We start from the raw sequence: 26,640 nt of genomic DNA, 5'->3' as shown, positions 1-26,640 counted from the left end.
CTTTCAGCCTCAAGACGAGCACCACGTCTGCATTTAGTGAAGCCCCTTTGAACACTGCTTTTTATGCCTCCTCAGTTTCTCCTCTCAGTGCGCAGCGGGGCTCATGACTCGGTCATGATCGCCGCAGCGCTCAATCTGCGGCAATGGCACTAAGTGCTGCTGAAGAGCAACCACTTGCTTCCCACAAAGGGGGAAGACGGCGCTCTGGGACATGCAGTTTAGTGACTAGCAGAGCATGAAATATTCACAAAGAAAAGATACGAAGGGTAGTGGAAAAGGTAACTGTGCCACAGTGTGCGTTTGTGTTGTTGATGTACGCCAGGCCTGGATGCCTCGAGGCGAAGAGATTCCTGAGCAGAAGGCACAGTACAGATGTAGTAGATTTATGAAGTGATTGTCAGGTGACTTGGCTGGTGTGATGTCCTATGAAAGTCCCCCCCGCAGCTCAAAATGAGCACAGTTACATCTGCAGCAGATTGATATCGTTAGTGTTGTTGCTGAGACGTCTGGTTTTCAGTTTTTTGTTTTTCATTTTAAACCCCTCCCCACCAACTGACAATTTTAGCCCAACAAGGTCGCCATGAATCACAAGGACGTGCATCTACGTGACAAAGCTGTATTACTATTTCCATTTTTATGAATATTATAATCATTTCTATTTCTGTTTGGTACCCTGTCATCTTGACTGTGAAACAAATGATTGATGTGTGCAACTATGGGGTGGCAAGAGGAGTTGATGTGATGTCCTCTGGACCCACAGGTAGTGATTTGAGTTAGTCTCAGGGAAATTGAATTAAATTGTTGTGTTAAAGTATACATTTGTACTTATATTCCGTACTATAATAACATTATCTGTCAAAACTAAATCCATTTAGTGCATCTAAGTGCCATATTACATTCTGACTGAGTTTATTTCACCACCGTCCCGAAAAATAATTTAAATCACCCCGAAGTCTTGTTAAACCGTCAAAAGTTCTAAATGCTATCCTTATTTATTTCTATTTCTTTACTTGTTTTATTTGAATATGTGCATTAATAACAATCTAGTAGTTTTAATGATGTATTATGAGCTGGTGTTCAGAAGTTAAAAAGGTCTTAAATACCTCTCTATTATCTATTCATATTGCTGTGAAAACATCTGTAAACAACTGTATATGTTCAAAAATGAGATTTTACATTTGAACACATCACGATAACATGATAGTTTACTTTCACCCAATACTCATTTTTACTTAAATCTTAATGTTGCGCTCAATGCATTGAGAAAACAACATGTACTGTTGGTGGCAGGAAAAGTTTAGCAAATTCAAACCCCTGCAAATAAAAAGGGAACTATCTGCATGTCCAGTCACCACTATGAGCAACGATAAGACATCCGCCCGCACCACGATCTGCACTTTCTCACATGTCACATGTCAGCCCCTGTCTCTGTACACCCCTGAAACATTGTGTGTGTGTTGAGTTATCACCCGCAATACATTGATCCACTGTTTTTGGATTTGGTGTATAAAATGCCAATCACAATTCCCTAGAACACAAGGAGACGTCTTTTTAAATCGCTTCATTTGTGCAACCAACAGTCTGAAATCAAAGATATTCAGTTTCCAGTGATGTATGAGAAGCTGAAACCAGTAAATATTCAGCGTTTTTCTGCTTGAAAAGTTATTTAAACGATTAATTAATGCTAAAAAATAGGACAATAGTTCAGTTCAACTATTGAGCAGCTGTGACAATATCTGTTCATTAATAGGAGCTGAATGAACTGAGCGTTGTTCAAAGGAGCTCTTTCATCTCAGCTCAATAACTAAATCGATTAAGAAACGCATCATTAGATGGAGACGGTCCTGGTGACCTTAATCATTCAGTTCAGTATGACACAACGACGATGTTTGGGGAGTGTTCCCACCAGCTGTTATAGTTTTATTTACTGTTTTTTGTTTTATTTAAGATTAGGGCTCAAACAATTATTCCATTAATCGATTAGTTGCTTGACAGAACATGAATTGGCAACTATTTTTGATAATTGGCATTTTGGCTTCGGAACAAAGGATTTGCTGCTTTCCCATGTCGTGTTATATGATACTAAACTGAATTAGTTGGGTTTTGAACTGATGTTGGGATAAAACGAGGGATTTTGAGAAGCCATCCTTTAGCTTCTTGGAAATCATAATGACTGTAAATAATGTCCAGACCTGCCTTAACCTTTAGCCACGGGGAGATGTAGCCCATGCTATCATTTTCCATTATTTTAACCGTATACCTGACAGACCCGTGTCACAAGTCACTGACAGCGCTGTACACTTTCACACAGACTCGCTGCTGGGCCTACATGTCATTTAACTCCCGGCTGATGAGGCCAAATGCCGGCCACGTATCTGAAATGAGAGTGATGTGTTCAGTGTAAGGAGGACGGATCAATAACCTGAGAGAACAGGGTTATGAAGAGGAGAAGAAGAAACAAGCCGTTGGAGAGAGAGAGAGAGAGAAGAGGGATAGATGGAGGTGGAGTGTGATGCATTCACTGACCTTTACTCTCATATGGGACCCCATCTGTAAAAGGTATCTGGAGGCCGTCATGGTGTGTCAACCCTGTTTGTCTGCAGAGAACTCAACCAGCAGCAGTGACACACACTGTCCTGCCAGCGGGTGGAGTTACCACAGGATACAGTCACATCTAATCGCATGATCTAAACAGAAAGCATCTTCACCGAAGGCCTGCGCCGGACGGCCTTTTGTTTTTACACGTTGTCCAAACATTTCCCGCACAGCTCATTACGAGTGCCACCGCTCCGCTGTAAACACAACGACGATGATTTAAGTTCGGACACGAGGCTCGGGACCGGACCCATCCACTCATCCGTCCATCCATTCATCGTCTCCACGCTACCGCTGCTTACTTCTGGGAATCTGTGAGGAGGCCTCGTCTGCTTTCTGCCACGGCGGCTGATTCATTCCAGACCATGTTTACTGTCGAAGCCCGACTAAGAACTGAAACCTCTAAATGATGATAATGCCGTCTGCTTTCCCTCAGTTAGATGTATGTTTCAATATCAGATGTATTATTACATTGTTCCAGGTGTTGAACTAAGTATACGTCAGTTTGCTAAACTAAACTTGTGCCATCTCCCCCAAGAAGGGTTTGGATAAATCAAGTTTCTTTTGATGTCGGTCATACATACATCCACTAACCTCAGATACAGTACTGACATTACAGGGCAGTGTTTAATGATTCCCAACCAGAGCAATCTACGGCCTGAAAAGTGCAAACAGAAACCCTCAATTCGAACGCTCTTATAGCTAATAAAATCCATTTGACTAAGTCAACAGTACCCTAACAGTAACGCTGGTTAAAAGAGAGCATTAGACGACCATTCTGCTCAGTTTACATGTTCTTCACACACATTTAGCTAATTGCAGAACCGTGTGTTGAGGCAGCAGAGAAGCAGGAACAGTCTTGTGTGTTTGTTTGCCCGGCTTATCAGTCGCTGATACGACAGGTAGCCTTTTAACTTTTGATAAGAGGAGAGATCATAAAGGTTAACAAATAAATTTACACTGCCAGCCAGCTGATTAAAAAAAAACAAATGTATTGGAAGATTTAAGTGATTACTTATAAAACATAAATACTTTGTCAGTCTCGGTTTATATTAAGTTTTGATTTGATGCGTACAAATTCCTAATCTTGTATCCACAGATACACCTCTTGACTGTTCCCAGGTCTGGATTAAAGTCAAATGATGCTCGAGCATTTGCAGGCAGGAGCCCTAAACGTAATTTACTCGGCGAAAAAGCACTTTGTGTCTCGCTATACAAATAAAGTTTATGCGTGCTGGCCAGTAACTACACAGCTGGCATGTTCGTAAAACAGTGCCTGCTTTTGCTTGTTACGTGTGTGTGTGTGTGTGTGTGTGTGTGTTACTGTGTGTTACTGTGTGTGTGTGTTACTGTGTGTGTGTGCTGATCCATCCGAAGCGAGCTAAAGCTTTATTTCCCCAGGCTCTCTGTGCTCCACTCAACACACAGGGAGCTGATCAATACTGATGCATGCACCGCTCCAGCTTCGGAAAACCAGCTGGGAGAGTCGGGACTAAGTGTATCTGTCCTTAAAAATAAATAAATAGTTACTCAAGTGGCCGTGTAGCAAACATTACTGATACATATATGTATTTTTACATTTAACAGTTAACCTTGGGCAACGTTGAGCATTTTGGGACACTATGCTGTATTATTTTAATCGAGAGCCACTTAGAGCCAGTCATCAGGCCTGTTACGCGTACAGGCTACAGGGAAAGAAAGAAACGTAGATTAAATATTCCTTTGACCCAGGATTGACATTTTACCCAAGAGTGATCTTTTCTCCTTCTTTCAGTGAGCGCAAGTGGAGAGGAACTAAAGTGATTCAGCGAGATGCTGGGATGTGAGTGACTCTTCTTAGCTGCCTACAATGGGGAAATATGGAGCAACAGCAGAGCTGACCTGCGGGGTCAGTCCAACATGGTGCAGCCTGAAGGGAGGGGAGTTGAAGAGTTGAGGCCGGGTAGGAGGAGGGTGTTCACAGAATAACTATTGTTTAGGAATGACCTCGTCCAATACAAGAGAAGCAAGATCTGTTGTGTCCACACAGGATGTAAAGCGATTCACGCCGTTCTCCCGAAACAAATAGTTGAATTACAAAAACACATCGGACACACACATCTATCCAACGTTGTTTATTCAGAGGGTTTTTCTTGACTTGATAGATGAAGACATGAGACCGGAGTACACTTGAAATGCTTCTTTTTTTTCATCCTTCTCATCAACATTTAGAAATACGCCGACTGGCACAGCACTGAAATTCAGAGACAACATTTCTTTTCATCTCGTCATGGGTCGTGTGAGGAGTGTGGACAGTGTTTACAACCAAAGAGCACAACATTCTGAGTACTGAGGGTGGGGATAATAGAGCTGCAGATGAACAATAACAAAATAAATGTTCTTCATTTAACAGTCCAAATGCTCTCGTGTCAAGAGAATAACAATTATTCTATGTTTGGAAATTCCCAAGGGAATTCAAGCCATTGATTCCTTGCTGGTGATCAATATGTCGACTAAAGTCTTGCCCCCAAAAATCTATGGAAATACTTTTAAGGCAACGCTCAGCCAGTTATTCCAAATGACTTTTGTAAGGCTAATGTGAACACACTTAAAGTAGGCCTTTAACTGAGGGTCTGCTGCCATGTTTTTCTTTTGGGCTTCTTTATAGGGCTGGATCATTTTCAGATTGCAAGAGATGGAACTTTACATTATAACGAAACAATCTATGAAAGCGTATCACTTTAAAAACTAGTTTTTTAACGGCTACGGTGCACGGCTGTCAACAATCAATGAATCAATACTTCGTAGAGTAAAAATAAACGCATGTAGTTTAATTTACAGAAAGTAATTGCAGTTTAAATCTCCAAAAATGTCAATTTGATATTTTTCTCAAATCTTCGAGCCCTAGGCCACATCCTTTCAGTTGCCAGTTTATGAGGCACATCTAGGCAGGTTGAATTGTCTCAGGTTATAAATGAAGTGTTTCTAATATTCAGCCTACCCTCATTAATATTAACACGGACAAAATATTGGAAATACTTCTTAGTATAATGCAATTATTCAACATCGCGACACATGACGGCTTCCGAATGAGCATACATTGAATCAACATCTCCTCGAAGCAGTTTCGACAAAAACAGAAACTCACACGTCTCCTGAAGGTAACGTTTATTGCAGGGCTGTTGTTTTGGACCCGCTGTACCTCATACACTGGCAGCTGAATGTAGATTATGTTAAAATGGCCAACATGTCGTATACTAATCATTTTTAAGCTTAATTTGTCCAATCAATCAAAAGTAAGTAGAACTTTCTTGTATGAGATTTGAAACAAAAGACAGAAATATGGACTGTTAAATGAATAGCATGCAAAAGCACTAATGAAGCAACATGTGGGGCAAAGGCGTTTAAAAAGGCAGATTTATTTTTCACTTCCTGATGCAGTGTTAGTAAGCAGTAATTAAATCCCAGGGTTACTGTGTATCAGATACTGTCAGCAGGAACGGTTGTGAAGCTATTATTACTCTGAAGTTTCATTTCTTTCTCAACCATCTTAACGGACCTGAGTTTAAATTCTTTACAAGGTGTTGCAACTGGTTTGATTTGTTTGAGCTGTCTGAAATGTGCCGCGCAGACAAAAAAAAACACCGTAAGCCGATGAGCCGCACTTAACCGCACGATGAGACGCAGCAAAGCCCGCGAACTTTGGACAGGGGAACCTTTTTCTTTTGAACTTCGATAGCTTAAACTGCACAATGTTTAAAGTGAAACCACAGTCTTTTTTTTTGTACATGACCTATGCAAACACATCACGCTAAGTTTCCTGTGAAACGCATTTGTCATTCTGCTCAGTGCAATAACTGAACCAAAAGAGTACAAGTAAACAAGGGGATGAGTTTTTAAAGCAGCCGTAGCTGATTTGTCATTGGGGTTGTTTTAGATAACAGGATTGGTGAGTGAAACAAAAAGAAAACATCTGGCACCTTTTATGGGTTGCAGACTTCTAAAAGTAACTGAAATTAGTTTTTACGTTGGCGAATTTACAAAAGAAAAAGGACTGCGGCTGCTGACGGCACCATGAATTTTGCATCACTTGCACCGTCTGTGTTCTCCGGCTTAAGGTCAGATTCACAAAGGATATTGCTATTACAGTGCAAACACTACAGCACTTAGACGGCCATAAAGTTTTGCAGCAATTTGCCTGCCAGAGAAATGATGTGCTTTATATAATAACCTTATTTTTCTTTTTCATGTATTTTCAAAAATGACACGTTGAGGGATCTCTATTCATTTATTTTTCATGACACAACTGTCATTGCATTTTTTTTTTTACTGCTTCCCAAAATAAGTGAGTCTGAGCAGAGCATGATGATGATGCCTTCGCCTGGCTACCATCACTTCCTGGATGGTCTGGGCGCGACGCCTCTTATGACCTCAATGCGCTCCAGTTAACACCAACTCTCTGAGGATGCAAACAAAATTCACTTTAACCGCGTGTGGCTATAAGCGCTGACCTTTGTGAATTGCTCTCTTTTTTGCATAGAAGGTGGACAATTTTGTGCCAAATGTATGAATATGACTTAATTTAAAAACACGTACAAATAGCACAGGAGCCCCCGAAAAAAAAGCTATTTGCTTGGCAGCGCAGATTTAATGGGCTGCAGAAGCCGCGCAATCCTTTTTGTAAATTCGCCCACTCAGAGCAGAAAGTCGATTTTGCTCATGAAATGGGAGGACCATGCCTCAAAAATAAAAGGCCAAACATATTCCCAGATGAAAGGCTGTAATATGAAAATGTGTCAGCGTCCAAACTGTTTTTGAGTACATGTTATCACCACCCAGTCGTGGTTCCTTCTCATGCAGTTGCTGGTTGCGGTTGTTGAAACGTTGCTGTTTGCACCAACACGTGGCAGAAGCTCTCCGCCGGGAAAAACTCTTCTTCGTACAAGCCTCGTTATCTACAGACGAATAAAACTTCTCGTTTTTCCACAGACATGTTCATATATATATATCTTTTATAAAATAAATCTTATATTTCCAAAGTATACAATAATAAAATGATGCACTCTGCAGAAAAAAAGGGAACAGGAAACTCCATATATACACATAGTATATCTTACTATTTTGGCAGACGTGAACATGGACCGGTTCAGGATTGTAAACAGCTCTTTACTCTCGCTCATGACGTGTTTGTCCACTTTATTTTTTCCTTTACTACTTTCGCCTCACTCTGTCCAGTTACATTCATATTTCCCCAAAAAATTGTGCTTTAAGAAATCTCCTACAATAATCCCCAAGGGCTCTTTTTCTTTTGTTGTTGGCTCCTCGGGGTAACGCCACGGTCCACTGAGTAGAAGGTCAATGTCTTAAACGGTTACGTGGCTGGTAGTTCACTTGGCTCTCCCGGCTCACCCCGGGGTCAGAGGGATGAGAGTGGACAACAAACTAAAGCATCAGGACTGTAGATGAAGATGTTTCTGGGATTTATATCTGACACTTTGATAAACACGAGCATTTTGTCATTTGAACTCTGGATGGATACGTGTCCTGGAATAGTTGTGGCATTTTATTGATGATCACAAGGCAGAAGTCTTGAGAGGTTACATCTGTGCTTGGGATACAGGAATGTACACGATGGAATGTGGAAAAAACACGGGTGTGTGTGTGTGTGTGTGTGCAGAGCGATGATGCCGCAGAGTGGTGACGGAGAGAGAGAGAGAGAGAGAGAGCTAGAGCTTTGGGTTTTTGAGCTCAGGAGGCAGGAACAGAGTAAGAGTCTGAATGCCAGGAGTGAAGAGGAGTGCGGGTCTTTAATTGTCCTCATCAGTGAGCTCCTCCTCTGCGGTGGCCTTCTCAGGAATGGCCTCGAGGCTGCGGCTACTCTTGGACTCGGAGCCGCCGGCTGGTCCGCCTTTACTCAGGTTACAGGTGAGCGCAGAGTAGTGGATCTGCCTGAGGTTCTCCTGGACTTCACTCCTGGCGTGCTTCAGCAGGTCTGCCTGACCCTGAGGGGAGGGAGGGGGGATCAAAGAGTTAATCATTTCTGAAAGTACGGCTCTTAGAAACATTTTGATCAGACCATCATGAAAATAAATTGTCACAAAAAATGGCATAAAACTTCACTATGACTCACTTTTTCCAAGACATGAACCAAAGGTCGCAAGGCGGGAATCCAACCATGCAACCACTCTCCTACCGAGGTGCTCCACTGTGACATCTTGTAATGGCAGACTATACTAGGACTTTTGTATAGTAATTAAGCCATTAAGATGAATACAAAGTCCAAGAAATGTAAAACAACTTCATAGAATGTCATAAAAGTTTCATCAAAAACTTTGGACAAAGTGTTTTCAGTGCTCAAAAATCTCAAGTCTGTTTAAGTCGTACACCTGGCAACAATAAGACCCATATAAGCAAAGCACCAGATTAACATGGACACAATGTGCATTAAATGCACAATGAATAACGCACACTTGCCTGACTCGACCCAATTGCCTGGGGATAAAGTCTAAATTATAGCTACTCGTGCAGTAATCTTAATTAACACGTGCAAATACCACATATAAATATGCAGGAGGTCATTCATCAATAATTACCGCTTGTGTTGGTGGTGGTGGAGGTCGAAATAAAAGGCGTGGTGGTGCAGTAAGACTCAGCGAGCAAAACAAAAAAAGATAATGCCCTCCGGATGTAATTCATTACGTTAAATGTGAATTTGATTATTTTATCATAAGATTATCATACGTGGCATGTGAAATATTAGAAAGATATTACGCATAATATTGCAAAAAATGTTAGATTGGGTTTCCATTTAAAAACAATTAAAGGATGCAGGGGGAAGAGGAAAACACCCCTGTGTGTGTGTGTGTGTGTGTGTGTGTGTGTGTGTGTGTGTGTGTGTGTGTGTGTGTGTGTGTGTGTGTGTGTGTGGAGAAGTAACACAGTCACCAGTGGTTGAGAGGAAGTATTCAAATCCTTTACTTAAGTAAAAGTACTGATACCACACTGTAAAAAATACTCTGTTACAAGTAAAAGTGCTGCATGAGTTTAAAAAAAACGTAACTTAAGGAACATCTCACCTTCAGTACGGTGATGTTCCACGTGAAGCTCTCCACCGCCTTGTGCAGCTTCCTGCCCTTCAACCCCTCCTTCACGGCCAAGTCGTGGAGGTTCTCGTGAAATTCCATGGCTGCGAGAGAAAGACAGACGAGAGAGAGAGTGTCGTGTCAGACTCTTCATCGTGGTTTGTGAAACAGAAGAGCAGCTGTGAGGTGACTGAAGTCTGGGAGATATGACTGGGTGCTAGGCCTGTTGTCAGTGAGGAAACACATTAAAGCAAAAGACACTGGCATGCACTGCCAACATTTCACAGTCTGCTCCTGCAGCAGAAGGGCTGTGTATGTGGAAGTAGAGAATAGAGCTTCTCTGGCTGTGGAGGAGGATTCCTCTCTCACTACTGTACGTCTGCAGTGTGATAATGGATCGCAGGAGCTTCGGTTGGCAAGAGTGTATGTCAGGTCTGACAAAAAAAGGTGTGAATTTCTGAATACAATTAAGGACACAACCTCGGGGTTGGGAGCAAGATGTAAAACTGTACAAGCACCTGCCATCAAAATGTTAATATCTATTTTAGAATATCTCACCACTATGTGGAAAGCAGAGGGATTGGAACGGGGGAGAAAAAAAGGGAGAGGAAGTGTGAGCAAATTGATTTGTATTCAGCAAGTGATTTGTTGGCTAACAAAGGAAAATACATCATGTGTCTCTTGGGACTCCCATTTGTTTTAACAACAGTGTTGCAATTATTCTCGCTGTGTTATCCCCCGTTTGCTGAGCATGTGTGACCTCCTTCAGCAACACTTCGCGTCACCGTCACAAGTTTATATCCTAGAGTGAAATGTTTGTAAGCGGAGGGTAAAGCGCGGTGGCACCTCCCGACGAGGTGTTGATGGGATGTCGAGGGACGGGAGTAGGCAAACACTGGTGAATTGATGGAAGAGAAAGAGGAAAAAGCAAAAAGGCAATATAAATCAAAGCCAGAGAACAGAAAGCAGAGCTGAGGGAGGCAGGGTGAGAGGGAAGAAGAAAGAGCCCCGGAAACAGAGAGAAAGGCAGAGGAGCGATGCAGCGTAGGCAGACAGACATGACGTTCTTTCACTGTGGATTAGCATCAAGGCATCGAACAGAGGAGGGATTTGTCTCCTGAGGAGCTTTCCCACCACCTCTCTGTCCCCCCTTGCATGACTGAGTCTGAGTAAGGACATGTTTAATGTTGAGCTGGCCTTACAGTGCAGCTCTGACACTGCAGCAACAGGCCACCGCAGCCTGTGAGGTAAATAAGCGAGATGGAGCGGAGTTCCTAACACACACACACACACACACACACACACACACACACGTAACACTGGAAATTCCTGGCGAGAATGCACACGTTTCCGCTTGAAGCGCTGATATCAGCAAGAGTCGGCCCTGGCCCCTGTTGGTGCTGTTGCCATGGAAACGTGGCGCGCACACGACCCCCTTCGAGTGAAATCGGCGTAACAGGCGGAGGGTTGGGCTGCTTCAGAGCCTCTCAGCTGCGTCTGTCACCGGAGCTCAGACATCACTATAACCTCCAACACCTCGCTGACACATTCATCATCTTTAAACCCGACATCACACGTGCCTGTGTTCTAACCAACATGTACAAATAAATAATTTCTCTCTTACCGAGCTGCTGCTGTGCACGTGGACCATGACTGTGCTGAAGAGGCTTCCTCTATCTCTCTATCTCACACACACACACACACACACACACACACACACACACACACACACACACACACACACACACACACAGGTTGCCTAGCAACGTTTTAAAGAGTCTGGCAGGAAAGAAAGGGGGAAGCTCTCTCTCAACGAGGCATTTCAGACTGATCTCTGAAGTAATGCTGCAAGACGACAACTGTACAATAAAGGCTTAAAACACAACTACAGTGTGAAGTGGAGGATCAGAGGATGACCTCAATTAGCAGTTATAGAATACTGCGTAAAAGCTGTAAATAATGTGATTGACTTATAAACTATAAAACTATAACTATTTTAATGATCAAATAATCTGCTGGTTGTTTTCTCTTAACTAATCATTTCGTCTATGAAATGTTTACAAATGTAATAATTCTCAGAGCCCAGGATGACGTCTGCAGATCACAGATTACATCTGACCAAAAGATATTTAATTTAGATTACAATCATTACGACGATGATGTGCAATATTATGTCATAGAACAGTTTGAATCCACCATGTGTGTTAGATTTAATATTGTACATAAATAGCTATATGTTTAACATGTTATATTTTTGACAGTGCATATTTATATTTGCACTTTATGATCCCTACTGTAAACTGTATATTTTTGGATTTGCACCTTTTCTTAAACCACTTTACTTTTTGCCCGTGTGTATTTTGGTTATTAAACCTTATTGATAATATTTTATTGTTTTTATTTGCACTCTTTCCTACTTTGTACTGCAACTGCTGCACAATAATTTCCCTCGGTACAAATAAAGATCTAACTGTCCTGATCTCTCTCGTCTTAATTCACCATCATGCGTGGTGCCGCAGGAAAGCCTCACATTGAGCAGCTGGAGCCAGAGAATCTTGTGGCGTCTTCAGTGAAAGTTAACTAAAAACAATAAATCAATTATCAAATTGGTTGACAAATCATATGAACTATAACGCACAGCACCACCCAGGTGGAGATGTAGCACAAAGTGTTTCACAACACGGGATGAAACAAAGAAAGCAATCCACATTAAAGGCTCTTTTAACACATCTAACACAAACATTGGCCCTTTGCTTTGTTTATTCTGCTAAATGTCACTGCGGCTCCACACAATCATTTTACACTTGGCATCTAAGAACATCTTCTGTGCTAATCGTGTTAGTCTGCAGCAGGTTCAGCCATCCGTCTGCCCTGAATGCTAATTGGAACTTAAAGTGAGTGTCGGATGTAGGAAGTGACATCCATCTTTGAGCTGCAAACACCTGACTGTTCTCTGACACTGCCTTTTGTGTGGGTCCCTCTCTTTTTAACGGGGAAAGTGGGCCCCGTCTGAGCTGAGCGATGGATTATTCACAACTTTAATAGCTGTTGCTGCTGGAACGTTACACTTGCTGTAAAGGGGGGAATTGGGTTTGCACTGACCCAGTTTCTACACAACACACAACAGACATCATGAAACCATGCACGCATTGAGATACACACACACACACACCACTGGGATAACATGTCAGTTCAGGATGGAACATAAATCAATGTCCAAGTTCATCAGTTTTCCATCTGTTGCGTTCTAATTTGCAATTGTCGGCTGTTTTAGATAATCATACATAATGGTGCTTTGAGATCAAAAGTCCCACAATGCTTCTGTGGATCCTTTTGAAACTATTGTTTCATTAAAACAAAGAGAATGATTCCCTCTGACAAGGCGTTTTATCAATCAGGGCTAGGATTGACTGCAGCACAAAGGATGGTTACATCAGATCCTGACTCATGAAATGTTACGACACACATTGTAAATAATGTCCTACTGCTGATCTCGAAACTGCTTGCAAAACAGTAGGTTGTCTTTAAAATAGAAAAAGAAAAATGCTGTAAAAGGGTGAACAGATAAACATGGAACGCAGGTAGACGTCACTCACTAAAAAAGATTAGCCTTTTCTTTTTTATTCCACATGCTCCAGTCAAATCTGAACCAGTTAGAAAACGGTCAAAAATAAAGTCCCAGTGGCGCAGATGAGAGCAGAGGCTTTGGGGTTTCTTTCTGATGCCAGTAAAGTCATCACAGCATCTTTTCCCCCCCCCAAACCACTGGCTGGTAAATGTTAAGGGCTGGGAGTTGGTCGAACTAAAAACACTGAGGGAAAAAACCCAGCACAAAGCCTTTGATCATCGCATTGGTTTAAAAAACACACACAGTCCTCTCTGCTGTGCCAGGACAATACAAATTGAATATTTTATAAGTCCATCATCCATCTGCAGACCAATAAAGCTGAGTCGTGGTAATGATGGTCCGTCTGCCCCTCCCCCCCCCCATCCACTCTCACTTAGCTCTTCCAGCAGGATTACTCGGTGATAAATTAGCCTTCAATGCGAATGAGTTGGGATTCATGGCCAGACAGTTGGAAAGCACATTAATTTCAAAATGTGAAGTTCATTCTCATTACCAGGTTTTTACCCCATACGTCTGTATAGACGACACTTGTTACTTATAAAAGACTGACTTCTTAAAACAACAGGAGCACAGAGAAAAACACACCAGAGGAGGACAGCTGTCCGTCCACGTTTTCCCTCTTGAGACTGTGTCTGCGTGCTTGCTATTAAATCCAGCAGAGCCTTCACTGATGAGCTGCCAATCAAACTCTGGTCACATTAAGTCACTCTATAACAATAGGCTAGAAAGCCAGGGCTGCATCAACACATTAAATACACATATGGAGCGTCTGGTGGAGAATAACTATAGACGGACTGCCATCTGTTGGCTTTGATGTTGTCCAGTGAACATCTCTCTGAACCCTAAACCGAACCTTGTAATTAGAATACAGCACATAGGCTGTTGCTGGTGTGGATTAATCACTTCTGTCTGAACCACAGCTTTTCAAAGGGAAGCAGTGACTGGATCAAATGCTTGAACATGATTCAAATGGTAATTCCACACTTATGCAAATAAGCAAAGTATAATCAGTGCTATCAAATGTTATTGAGTGATCTGCCTGGTGTGTCAGAGAGAGACGGTGGGCGAGCATTGAGGAGCTGGCTAATAGAAACTTTCCGTTTGACCATCTCTTACCTGCTTTTTGGGTTTGTAGAATTCTCTCATACACCCCGTCAAAATTCTCTAGCAGAGTCTTGCTGGTCTGGATCACCTGAAAGAGGAGACAACAAATATATTGTTTATAATTTGCCTTTATTTTCCACATCAGAAAAACTGGCATCCCACAAGAAAGCAGGGAGCAGTCTCCGTCTGGTGGCCGGGTGTTTCTCTCCAGGGAGGGCTAAAAAAAAACAAGCTGTTATTACAGGCGCGTCGGCAGGCGTGGTCGCTGAATTGCATTTTTGAAAGTCAAAATTATAGGGAAGGAGACACGAGCAATTAGGGCGTTTATCAGAAGTGTTTTGCTCCCTCGAACAGGAACAGTCTTCCGGAGATATAAATCAATCCTACTAAATGGTTTTAAAAAATAAATAATAATTAATAGATAAGGCAGATAATCAATGTCACATGATGAGAGCAAAATGTAGACAAGTTTGTCAGTTTTGAAGCAGACCACTACCGAGTATCTCACCATCTGTGAGATTGCAGGTGTGAAAGATGCAAAGTTTTGCTCCTGTGGTGTTTTGTGCAGCTGTAATCGAGTGCACCAACTCTGCTGACCTGCACACCGATGAAACCTTCAGGGCGGCCTTTAAGGCAGATTCAAAGTCTTTGGGAAACCATTTAAATGCCAACACCTGCCCGACACCACCTTAAAATAAACCTTCCATTCCACGAGGTTAATGATGCGCCTGTCACAGATGGAGGTAAATAAGACGGACCATGTGGCTCTTTCTCTTCGATTAGCTGCGTCATAGCTTAATTGTTTAATCTAACAGAGATGATATATGTACCCAAGAGGTTGCTCTGCTTTTCATTTCAAAGTGTGCAACGGAGGGCCTTTGTGTATGCAGGATTGCTGTAATTGACTTGTACATTTACTTGTACACTCCCTAAGTGACTTAAGTGCACCGTGTGGTCATGTCACAAAGCCAGGCTGCCCTGCTCTGCTGCCAAGATGGAGAGGAAGGAAAGTAAATACAGAATTTAGCTCAGTGTGACAAAGACCAACATCATGCCCCTGAGATCGATCTCTGGAGCGTGCCAGCTCTGTGGCCAGCCAGCGAGGGAAGGAGAGAGAGTTTTAATTAGTAACACTTGTATATTACTCCCGTAGACAATGTAACTTTATTATTAGGTTTACTAAGTCTACTGATATTCTATATTTTTCTTACTGTCCGAATAAGAAATCCTACGAAAAAGGTGAAAAACCAGCAATGAAAAGTCGTACAAGTCGTGCCTGTACATCTAAAGCTTGATCATGCTTACTCCTCATTGCCCTACAGCTCCACTGTTATCTCAAAACTATTCAAACTTGTGAATGAGAGAAAATGTTGAAGTGGGTGGCATGTTCCTTTATTACTATGACGATGGGCACTGTGGTTTATTTTGAGTCAATCCCACACACACTACACTGCTGCTGGAAATACTCACCAGAGCACTAAACACATGGACTAGTTATTGAACAAGTACAGTGCATAGCTGTGAATTATTGCGTGCACATTTTTTTTAAAGATAGACGTCATTAGTGGGAACCAATAAGCTTGAGGCTGAGGGCCAAAGACTGGATCAGGTAAAGTATTGAGTGTCAGGCTGCCACATTGTTGGGTTATCAAGACTAATCCTTTAGGAGCTCTGTGGTAGGGAAACAGTTAATCAACCACTGAAGTCCCACTGGATAGTCATATGATCTTATACAATTTGTTTTTGAGAAAATTACTGAGAGCATGGCACATTTTAAGACAAATATAAAGATGCAGCCTTTTTTATTTTGGCATGATTACATAAGAGTCCATACCCTGATATTGTGTACTGTACGGGGGTGGGGGGGACCATTTTACGCCGAAAGCAGTCATGACTAAGTGATTATGGCTGTTTTGTATCGCTCCGCAGCTGCAAATGCGGCACTTAAAGCTGTCGCACACTCTGTGATTACTTCCCTGATGGGAGAAGAAATTACCATCCTGGTGGCAGAGACAGCATCTCAGATGTATTTAAAGGCAGAGTCCGAGTTAAGTGGGGGGGACTACTTAGCACAGCAGGCCTGTTCAATTAGCGGCCCGCGGCCTTCTGAACTTTTTTCTGGCCCGCAAGAGGTTGCCTGCAAATCGGGCTGGCATATATAGCATAAATAAAACTAAAGCCTGATTCACACCAAATGCGGTGAAAACGCAGGTGTTTCCATCCCACTCCGAGCTGCAGCGGCGCCCGAAGAAAAAAACGCACTCTGTCCGCACGTGCCATCCGCTCAGTCAAGCTCACGCTGGGTTGGCGGGCCACAGAGAAAGTCGCTCCCTTACTTTAGCTCGGCAAGCTAACAACACGCTTCAAGATGTCTCTCTCCAAGCCAAAGAAACCTAGAGTTGATTCTGAACATCGTCACTTCCAGAGCTGAATGGACGGACACATATTGATTTACTTTGCCAGCCGCAACAAGTAATAAACTGGTGTGTTTATCGTGCAACGAATGTATTTCCGTGATGAAAGAATACAACGTGAAGCGACACTACAGGTCAAGTCACGGCTCGTTTTCTGCCAGATTTTCCCGTGGGCTCAGAGGACCGGAGAAGGAAAGTACCGGGACCGTTAGCATCATTTAACGGAGTCAAGTGGCTTTTGGTCGCTTTTGCCCGGAACAAGAGAGCCACGATAGCATCCCTGCTTTGTTTTAGTTCTCTCCTCTCCTCCGCTGTGTCTGACTGACTGAGCCCCGCGAAGCAGAGGAGAGCATGTGAACGCGCAAAGTAACGCAGTAAACACGGAAACGTGCACATAAACAAGATACATATCATTTAATAAAAGACATGTTCAATGTGAAAACTGAGTTCTGAATATAAAAAAACCCAAAAGTGTAATTTCTCTCAGTGACTCAAACAGGCTCAACATGACAGAAGTGTGATATGTTTGTAGTTCTGTAGGAGTACATCCCCTGACTTAATGTGATGCATTCTTAGTGTAAATGCAAAGACACATCTGCTTTATGATTCAAACGAGCCGACTCACTGTTAAATTGTAAACATGTGTAAGATATGCATGTTATTGTGAGTCTGATGCTACTGTTTCACTATGTTCTATTTGCATTTAGTATTTCTGTTTATGGAGATGCCCTTGTTTTCAAAGCACCTTATGTATGCTTGGAAGTGTTGAGGATATTATAAACAGGGCTACTTACTGGTAAAGTGATGAATACTGTTTTATTATATTCATCTTTTGTTCTACATTAGTGGACATGGACCTGTTGGGGAAACAACTCATGTCTCCTTGGTTTTAAAGATGCTACATTTTGCACTTTTGTGTGAAGCCTTGTAGCCTTAGCTTTCCTACTGTTCTGAATGGACTGGTTGCTTTCTGGAATGAATTACGGTGATACAATTAAAATTAAAAAAGTGGATGCACGTGACTAGTTAACTTCATGTATGAGTAACTATTAACACTACTGTAAGTAAGAGTTTGTTGTAGTGATTCATTGACCAGTGATTTTCCTATTCGGCCCACTTGCTAATGAAGTTGAACAGCCCTGCTGTACAGTAAAGACCACCTCTTGTGAAGCCTATGTTTAGTTCTATTATTATATTTCCAAGACACTAATGCTCATTTATTTTTTAAGGGGATGTTATCTTAGCAATGCCATTATGGAAATATGCATATGAATAATAACACATATAAGTATTTATTATGTATAGTTCTAATATATTAAAGTTCCATAGAACATATTGATATTGGCTTACTTTCAGACAAAACAATGACTAACATACGGGCTTTGAATTCCCCTTGGTTCAGTCTTTTCTGGAGACGCTTTACCAACTCGTCTCTATTTACAGGCTGTGCCCCTAGTTCATCTGTTGTGAACAAAAAAACTGAAATCAGAGCAGATCATCTAAGACCACACGCTGGCATCATGCCGAGTCGCTCCACTTTTGTTTTTACTCAGCACACAAATGGGCAGCGATCTAGACCCAGATTCTATTTTTGCCAACTAGGAAGCGAAAGCCTGGTTACTCCCAGTGGTGGGATTTTGACATAGAGCCTGAATTTCTAATTGTACTCTTCCATACATTATTTGCAACTCTTTAAATGTGGCTCTCCTTCTTGCATTTATGCCTCAGTATTTGTTGTGCTCCCCTTCAGCTGTGCATTTCCTGCTCTCCATCTCCTCTGGCACTCTTGGTGACGGTCAAGGCCTGCAGCTTCACACCACTTAAGCCCTCCTAATTTATTCCATTTTGGTCCCCAAACACCCATCATTTTCTTCCATCCAACAAATGTTCCCTGGCACTTTTCATCAGGCCCAATTAAATAGCCCTATTCTCCCAAGTCTGAATCCAGCATAGGGGTCACCTTAATCAGGCTGCGTCTTTTCAGCATCATCCCCCTCTTCAGATATGCATCTCTTAGAGTCCTAGGGGGTAACGTGTGCCATGAAAATAACACAACACAACCTGGCATTGTTTCCTTAACAACTTAAATGACACGTGACATTTTCATCAACTTTTTTTTGCAAGTGTGTCATACATGTGAGCACATCTGGTCTTTGTATGAAGTGCCTTTGAAACTGTCAGAGTATATTACAAATGTATCAAACTACATTTTTAATATGATGCTACCAACACCATGTGTGCCCTCGCCAATATGTTACATGTTATGCCCTACGCACACTGTAAACGTGTGACACCCAAAACAGCTGGACTCAGACACGAGGGGTGTGATGGTACACATGGTTTAAACATTTATCTCTGAACTCACGCTTAGTAACGTTAGTTCCACATTACGTGTATTAATCCACATTAGTGTGGCTGCGTGCACCCGACCGTGAAAAAGATAGATACATCTTTTTAAATATACTGTAGTTACTGGAAGCAAAATTATTCAAAGTAGTTCACTTATTGCTCTACGTCTGCCAGTGAATTTTAACAGGGGATTTAAGCCTTGTGCCTGAAATAATGTTTGAAAGTCGACTCGCTAATAATGTGCAGAGAATCAATGTAAGAGAAGAGGATGTGTTCAGAGTAATGGCATTGTACGGGAATAGCCTCAATGGCATGTTGCATAACTTGTGAGCATTGATTTTATTACTTAACAGAGCTCCAACCACATTACCTAACCATCTCTGTATGCCCCCATTAGGGCCAGTAAAGCCAAGGTATTGATTTATTGGAGAAAAAAAGCATGTTTGCTTTGTAAAGCTGGGGGAGGCAGTGTATATATAGTTTGCCATTACTGGGCAAACATTCTATAACAACCCTTTCAGCATATTGTAACTCAAGGGGCACCCGTTTTCTATTTAACCCACAAAGATCATTCATTTGTGTCTTTTTATCTTGTGTTTTAATCATGGCAATTTATTTGATCCATCTGCTTGTATCACATGTACTTCCAGGTGTTATTATTGTGCAAATAAACTCTTTCAGGCTACTACTCACCATGTCATAGGTGGTGATGACTTTCTTGAGGACCTCTGGGAGCAGGCCTTGGGGCTCCAAATTAGGGTACTGGTCAGTGAGGTTAAACACCAGAAGGGGGCTGTTGTCAATTCCAGTGAGTCGAGGAGAAAGGGCCAAGATGCATTGCTTCAGGTTAGCGACTGCTGAAAGGCCGCACAGCTCCTTAAAGGACACAATGGCATTCTGCAGAGAGAAGAGAGAAATCATAGCAGGGCTTGCATGCAGCTATTCTGTTTTATACTGCCAAGCAAAACATAAGTCTAAGGACATAACCCCACTAAAAGACTGAAAAGAAAGGAATTATTCTCTGTTGCTCAAAATCTGGCACTGATCTGCATTAACTCTATAACCACAACTCCACAGATTAGTCAGAGGAAGTGGCTGGAAGCTCACTCATTACCTGTGAGAACTTTTATTTTGGCACGTGTTAGCTACTAATAAACACTCAGTCCTTTTGGAATGACACCAGTATTACACGGAAGTTCTAACCTTCCTGTGAAAGCACACATTTAAACCCTGCATAAACAACCGAAGGGACAAACTGGGACAGGACGGCAAAAATGTGTTATAGTCTCAAGGCCAGTAGCTTGTTATCACACAATGCCTGCAATATAAACAGGGCTACCAAAAATAAATCCTAATACAATGCCTAAAGAAACACAACACGGGATCAACCACAGAATGTTATGACACTCCAGTAGAGCAATTCTCATAAAGTTTCTTCAAAGAGACTTCAAATGAGAAGACCACAAATATGACATTGTTGTGAACATGAAAAAGAGAATCTTTTTATGATCCTTGTTGTGGCAAAGGTTGCTCAATATCAGAAAAAGAAAATGGGATGATACTGGATTCCTCCAGATTGGGAGCCATTAAAAATAGAAAGTGCTTTGGTTAAAACATGTCAACAGCTTGCTAAACGCCATGTTCATAAGTTGTTTGTAGCTGCAGTGATTTTAACATCATACAAAAATCTACCATTCAAACAGGGATCTCTACACGGTCCCTCAAACTTGATTTGCCTATTGTGTGAAACATAAGGATTAAATCGAATCTGATTCAGTCAAGCCTGGTGTTTTTGTGTTTCTCTTTCCAGTGGGTGACTTTATTTTTTTATAAGCTCAAGATTCTTTAGAGTAAATCTGGTTATAATCTATTCTCGACTTGGGGTTACACTTTCTTCAGTCTACCCTTTTTACAGAAAAAAGCTTTCCCATGCTGGAAGATGGAAAAAAAAGTCATGACTATACAGTTGGCCCAGTTGTGCACACATCAGATGATACTCGTGAATATAATGAGCATTTATTGGAGTTTCATTTAAAAGTCTTACCTGCATGTTTTCTCTGAGATCTGTTGCCTCCCTCAGAGGCAGCATGACTGTTTTGAAGACATCATCCAGAGCCTTGATCAATAGCACTCTCATGCTGGCGTACTCTCTACTCCTCTTGCCCTTTCGTACAGACAGTCCTCTTTTATATGGTTTGCCGCCTCCTCTTCGATTGGTAATGGCCACATGAACAAACAACAAGGTATGTTGCAGAACCTCTCCTGTCAGAGTTTGTAGCGGTACATGGCGAAAACCTGGCTGGAGACACTCAAAGGGGATGGTATATTGGCCGATAAATTCATCACCGATATAGTCGTCGTCTAGCACCACAAAGCGCACCATTGCAAGCTCAGGGAGATTTATCTGAAACTCAAAGCTCTCATCAAACAGAGGGTTGTCCCCATTCTGATTGACCGTTTTAGTCCTTTGTTCAGCGCAGTCAGCAGGAATGCCGTGTATTTCCACGTACACATAGGGGTCTACTACGTCTCCTTTGGCGCCTGAGCCTTTGGGTTTAGGGAAGTTTTGTCCACTGATGATCTTGATGTGCAAGAGCTGTGGAGAAACACCAGGCACTGAATCTTTAGTGTTGGCACTAAAATATGAAACATGCTCCCTCATGATGGCTGGACGCAGCACATATCCGCAGTTCCCATTCTGACGGAACCAGCCAATGTTTAAATCCATCATCAGGCCAGGAGTCTGGTAGTTCATTGCCACGATCTGGCAACCACACTTCCAGAAATCTTGTGGATTCATGTTGCTGGAGTCAATTCGCATGGGGCTAGGGTAAACTCGTGCAAGGTACTTCTTGTTGTAGTTTACAAAGTCACCTGGGAAGTCACTGGCGCAGCGACTGGCAAAGACCTCATTGAAAGAGCAAAGCTCCCATTGCTTCTGATTCTGGAAAGATGTTGGAAAGTCTTTGAACTCCACAGACTTACACAGAGTCACCAGATCAGAGAGGTCCTTTGACAGCTGGAATTGTTTGGGTGCGATAGTCTGTTGTTCCGCAGACTCAATGCTTATCCTTTGAGACATCTCTGCCCCCTCGTCCTCGTCTGTCACCTCACCTTCTGAAGCAGTGCAGTTTGTGCTCAGTTTCTTGCCCTTCAGCAGGATCTTTCCCTTCAGTTCTAAGGGAGAGGGAAGGTAACAGTCCTCGGGTTTTGGAGGATCTATGTGGATCTTGTCTCCAAGGATCTTCTTGAGGTGCTGAAACATGACTCTCTGCTGCTTTAATGAGCAATGGTTTTCTAAACACAGTAGCAGTGGAAACTCGGATGCAACAAAGGCATACTTGTTGACAACGTCAATGACGCTGCGAAACACTATTTGTGATGTCATCGTGTGACCAGTGTAAATAACAGGTTCATTATCAGGCCCATCCCACACATCCAGCTCTACACTGCGGCAGCCCATCTTTAGGGCGCGGATATACCCGGTCACATCAGAAGGACCTCTGAACTGATCTTCAATCAGATATGTGTTGTGGGATGCATTGATGTAATAGTGGGACACGGGCTGAGTCATGTCTTGGCATACTGTTCTTTGTTCAGGGTCAAATATATTGCACTCTGCAGACATAAGATAGTTGGTGAACCCATCAAGCGAAAGCCAACCCTTAAGGTGGCCCTCTTTAGACGGTTCATATTCCTGAATGACCTCTAAGCTGGTGTCTTCACTGACTTGTGCCATACCCTGCTCTGCCTCCAGAAATATCATTAAGTCCTTGGTATTCAGAAATTCTTTGTTGCTGGAGAACTGAACAAAGAGAAAATAAATTTCTGGTCTGGTGCAAAGATCATGAAAGACCTCAATGAACTCATCTTTTGTCACATCAGAACCCGCTTTGTCCTTAGCTTTGTGAAGCTCCTTGAACTTCAGTTCTACTTTCACATTTTTAAGTCCTGGGTTTAACTTTTTGACTAGCTGCACAGCAGCACATATCGTTATGTGTTTGCTGTTGTTACTGCCTGCCTCGTCAAAAAGATCACCCAGCCAAGACGAGCGCATGTTGTTCTGACTGCTCTCGATCATATTCAAGGTATGTTTCCCATAGGAGATCAGGTACCTCAACCCTGTAACCCAAATGTTTGCTACATCTGCAGTGTTTGCCACCAAGTCCAGGGACTCATAGTTCTCCCCAAAGATGATTGAGAAGGCACAGTCCTCTGATATCTGATCATAGGTTCCATTAGTTCTAAAAGTGTCTGTGTTTTTCCCTGTCCGCACCTCCTTGATGGATTTAACATCAATTTTGGCCTTTTCTGATTCCTTCTTCGAGGGCTCCCATCTCAAAGACTGCATGTCGGCATCAAGGAGGAAGTAGCGGTGGTAGACGCGAGAATTGGATCGCACTTTCTTTAGCTCAGAGCCATCCACCATTGCATTGATGCAGTCGCTTGCACTGCAAATCTTCTTCTCTGTGGGCATGCTGCTGAATGATACAGTCTTCTTTCTTTCTTTACGCGGTCTTGAGCCATCCTGCAGAGAAACAGTACAAAGTGCATGAATAAAATCCCTTCTGTAGATACTGAATAATAAAGAAAGCAATATGATTTATGAGACAAACATTACAAACGATATAAATATAATGCATATCTGTTCAGATGTATAGAGGCATGGTTTTCGTGCTTCATGAAAACAGATTGAAGATAGAAGGGTTTTTTCTAACAGCGCTTTGCTTCTCATTACGAGCTAAACAATCAATCAAATCTATAAAGAGTAATTGTTTATTGTTTAGTTCACACACATAACACCAATGGTACAAGTACAATATATCTAGTATGTACATTTACTCAACTATTGTACAATTTTAAGGCACTTACAACTCTACTCCACTATATTTCAGGGGGAAATATTGTAATCTTTACTCCACTACATTTCTTTCCCAGCTTTACTTTTCAGATAACGATTTTAAATGTAAAGCAGATGTTCAGTTTATGAAATATGCATTGTATAGATTTAACTATGTCATAATATAAAGTTGTTCAAATTAAGTCTTCATTGACAACATTTTAATGTTGCTTATCTTAACCGTTAATGAACCAGTAATGCTACAGAATAAATATCTATTGTATGATCATCTACGTTTACTTAAGTTACATTTTTAATGCAGGACTTTTACTTGTAATAGAGTATTATCATTGTGGTACTGATACTTTTATTTATGTAGAAGATGCCAATGCTTATTCCACCATTGCTAAAACGTTGGCTAAGGAAAAGCATAAACTTCAATAGGGTGAGGACAAGGACGATTGTTTGTTTAAACCAAATATAGAACAAAATGTGGTTCCATGTATTCATTGCAGTTTGTGTTTACTCCAATTTAATTTTAGATTTAGAGCAATCACTCATTCAACTAACCTCCAGCTTGGTCACCACAACAGTTACTTTTTTTTTTTTTTTACTCAGTTTGTGCACAAATCTGAATACAGGCATTCCCCTTCATGCCTTCAGCAAAATAACTGTTCCATTTCAATATAATAGGATTACATCTTCTGCCATCAAGTTTTCAACAAAAAGAGGAAGTAGATCTCTTCCTTACATAACAATAGAACACAACACAACATGCTGTCTGCTCTGATTTACTGTTTGCATGTTATGTCTTTCCTTCCTGATCCCTCTTTGTTCCCTCTGAACATTTCCTGAGCAGAATCACAGCAACAACTTTGTTCGGTGACTTAAGGTACCTGTCACAGTACATTATGGAGATACAACAGGAAATCTCCCTCAGGAGTACCGCCCACAGAAATCCACTCATCTACAGCAGCCACATTTCTGACATTTTCAATGAATCCTGCTCTTTCGCTGCAGCATAAGGACATCATTTTACATTTTGGATTATTCCAACTCATTTCACAAAGTTAGCACCAGTAAAACCCAAACCCTTGTTAATCATCGTGTGGCAGTTTAATGGTACCACTTTATTTTTAGTATATGACGTTGCCAATTTAAGAATTCCTTCTGCACTCTATTAGAAACCCTTGAACTTAATTATTCTGTGGGGTATAAAGACAAGCGCAAAACCTTCACAAACTCTTATGTAATCAAACTGAGATGTGCATATCTCACGTACTGCAAGAACCAGTGCTCATAAACATCACTGTGTCGAGGAAAGATGGCCAAATACACGAAATGTGATTTAATATTAGGAATGATGGGTTACGTGTATGATTGATGTGTCTCTATCTACACGTCTAGAATTGCAAATGGAAGCTTTCACACGTCCTCCGTCTAGCATTTACATCTTTCTTCGTTTACATCCTCCCCCATTCAGCTGTCAATATTAATAATAACAAATGTGATTCCAAAATTCCAACTTAGATAAATGTAGGAGCCAATTAGCGCTCCTGCTATAAGTAGGAACCAATGTTTGTTGACGGTGCTGTTCCGCCGGAGGGTGAACAGTTTTTGACCACACACACCCGGAGACACACACATACACAAGGTAGCGTTTGCTCTGAAGCTGATTCAACTGAAATGGACAACAGTTTAACAGAAAATCAATGGACTGAATTATGTAAACTGAGCGGCACCTCAGTGGCTGAAAGGGTTGGCTGAGCCTCTACAATAGATGACCAGCATTTTTTGGGGGGACATTTTGAAGCTCATCATTATCACTCATTTTTGTCTCCTGTCTGTCTGCTTACGGTTTTCCCTATCGTCTCATCACACTGCCATGGCTCAGCATTTACTGTTAGACATACACAAGGATTAGCTGTGCTGCATCATGTATGTACTTGTTTGCAATTGGACAAGACGTAGCAAAAGCAATTGATACGGACCCACAGTGCCTGCTGCTGACAGCGCAGTCCTTGGCAGATTGTTTATTTGTTTGCATAATTAAAACATCATAGTAGATGACATAGTGTAATACAACTAAATGGGTACAGAGGAGGACGAGTCCTCCCCAACATGAAAAACATCTAAAATACAAGTGAAATAATAAACACCTTATCAAACAGATCCAGGGAAACCTGTCCGTGGGCAATTCAGAAATGACAGAAGGCCAAAACATTATGTAATGATTTTTTCTAAATGAATTTGTCTTATAAATCCCATCTGTGTGTTGGAGTATTGCAAACACACAGACCAGAAAATGAATGGACCATGTCAAGGGAAATGTAAACATAGTCACATTATTTTACACAGTCTGCTGCTTCAGGAGAGTTCATTAAATAAAAGGGGAGCTTAAAACGTTAATGCATGACTGCAGATAATCCTTATGATCTGGGCAAGAATGTGAACTGATGATCGTCTGTTTCCTGCTGTATTTATTACCAGGGCCGCTGTTCAAGGCATTCTCCTCAGGATTTCCCTCAGCTTCCTTTACCAAAACTAGAAAACAATAGTGTCCACACCCATCTCTGTCTTAGCATTTGTTATTATTTCCTGAGGACACGTTTCTTATGCAACAGTCTCTTTTTTCCTCTTTTTTGGTGG

General features: G+C 41.7%; 1 protein-coding gene across 2 annotated transcripts in view; it reads right to left on the bottom strand.

Moving 5' to 3' along the window:
• Positions 1-4,694: 4,694 nt before the first annotated feature.
• The window catches only part of plcl2 (phospholipase C like 2), a 34,252-nt gene continuing 12,306 nt past the window's right edge, over positions 4,695-26,640 (bottom strand). For both annotated transcript variants that reach the window (XM_029450995.1, XM_029450996.1), the window contains exons 2-6: positions 21,196-23,679; positions 19,845-20,048; positions 14,401-14,476; positions 9,651-9,760; positions 4,695-8,576 (exon numbers count right to left, since the gene is read on the bottom strand). In XM_029450995.1, the coding sequence (XP_029306855.1) occupies positions 8,382-8,576; positions 9,651-9,760; positions 14,401-14,476; positions 19,845-20,048; positions 21,196-23,679 (3,069 nt within the window). In that variant the 3' untranslated portion in view covers positions 4,695-8,381. The remainder of the gene's footprint in view (positions 8,577-9,650; positions 9,761-14,400; positions 14,477-19,844; positions 20,049-21,195; positions 23,680-26,640) is intronic.

This window comes from Cottoperca gobio, chromosome 16 (assembly GCF_900634415.1).
Source record: "Cottoperca gobio chromosome 16, fCotGob3.1, whole genome shotgun sequence".
Taxonomy (NCBI): Eukaryota; Metazoa; Chordata; class Actinopteri; order Perciformes; family Bovichtidae; genus Cottoperca; species Cottoperca gobio.
The sequence above is the reverse complement of the archived record's forward strand: the minus strand, read 5'-3'. Positions and strand labels throughout refer to the sequence as shown.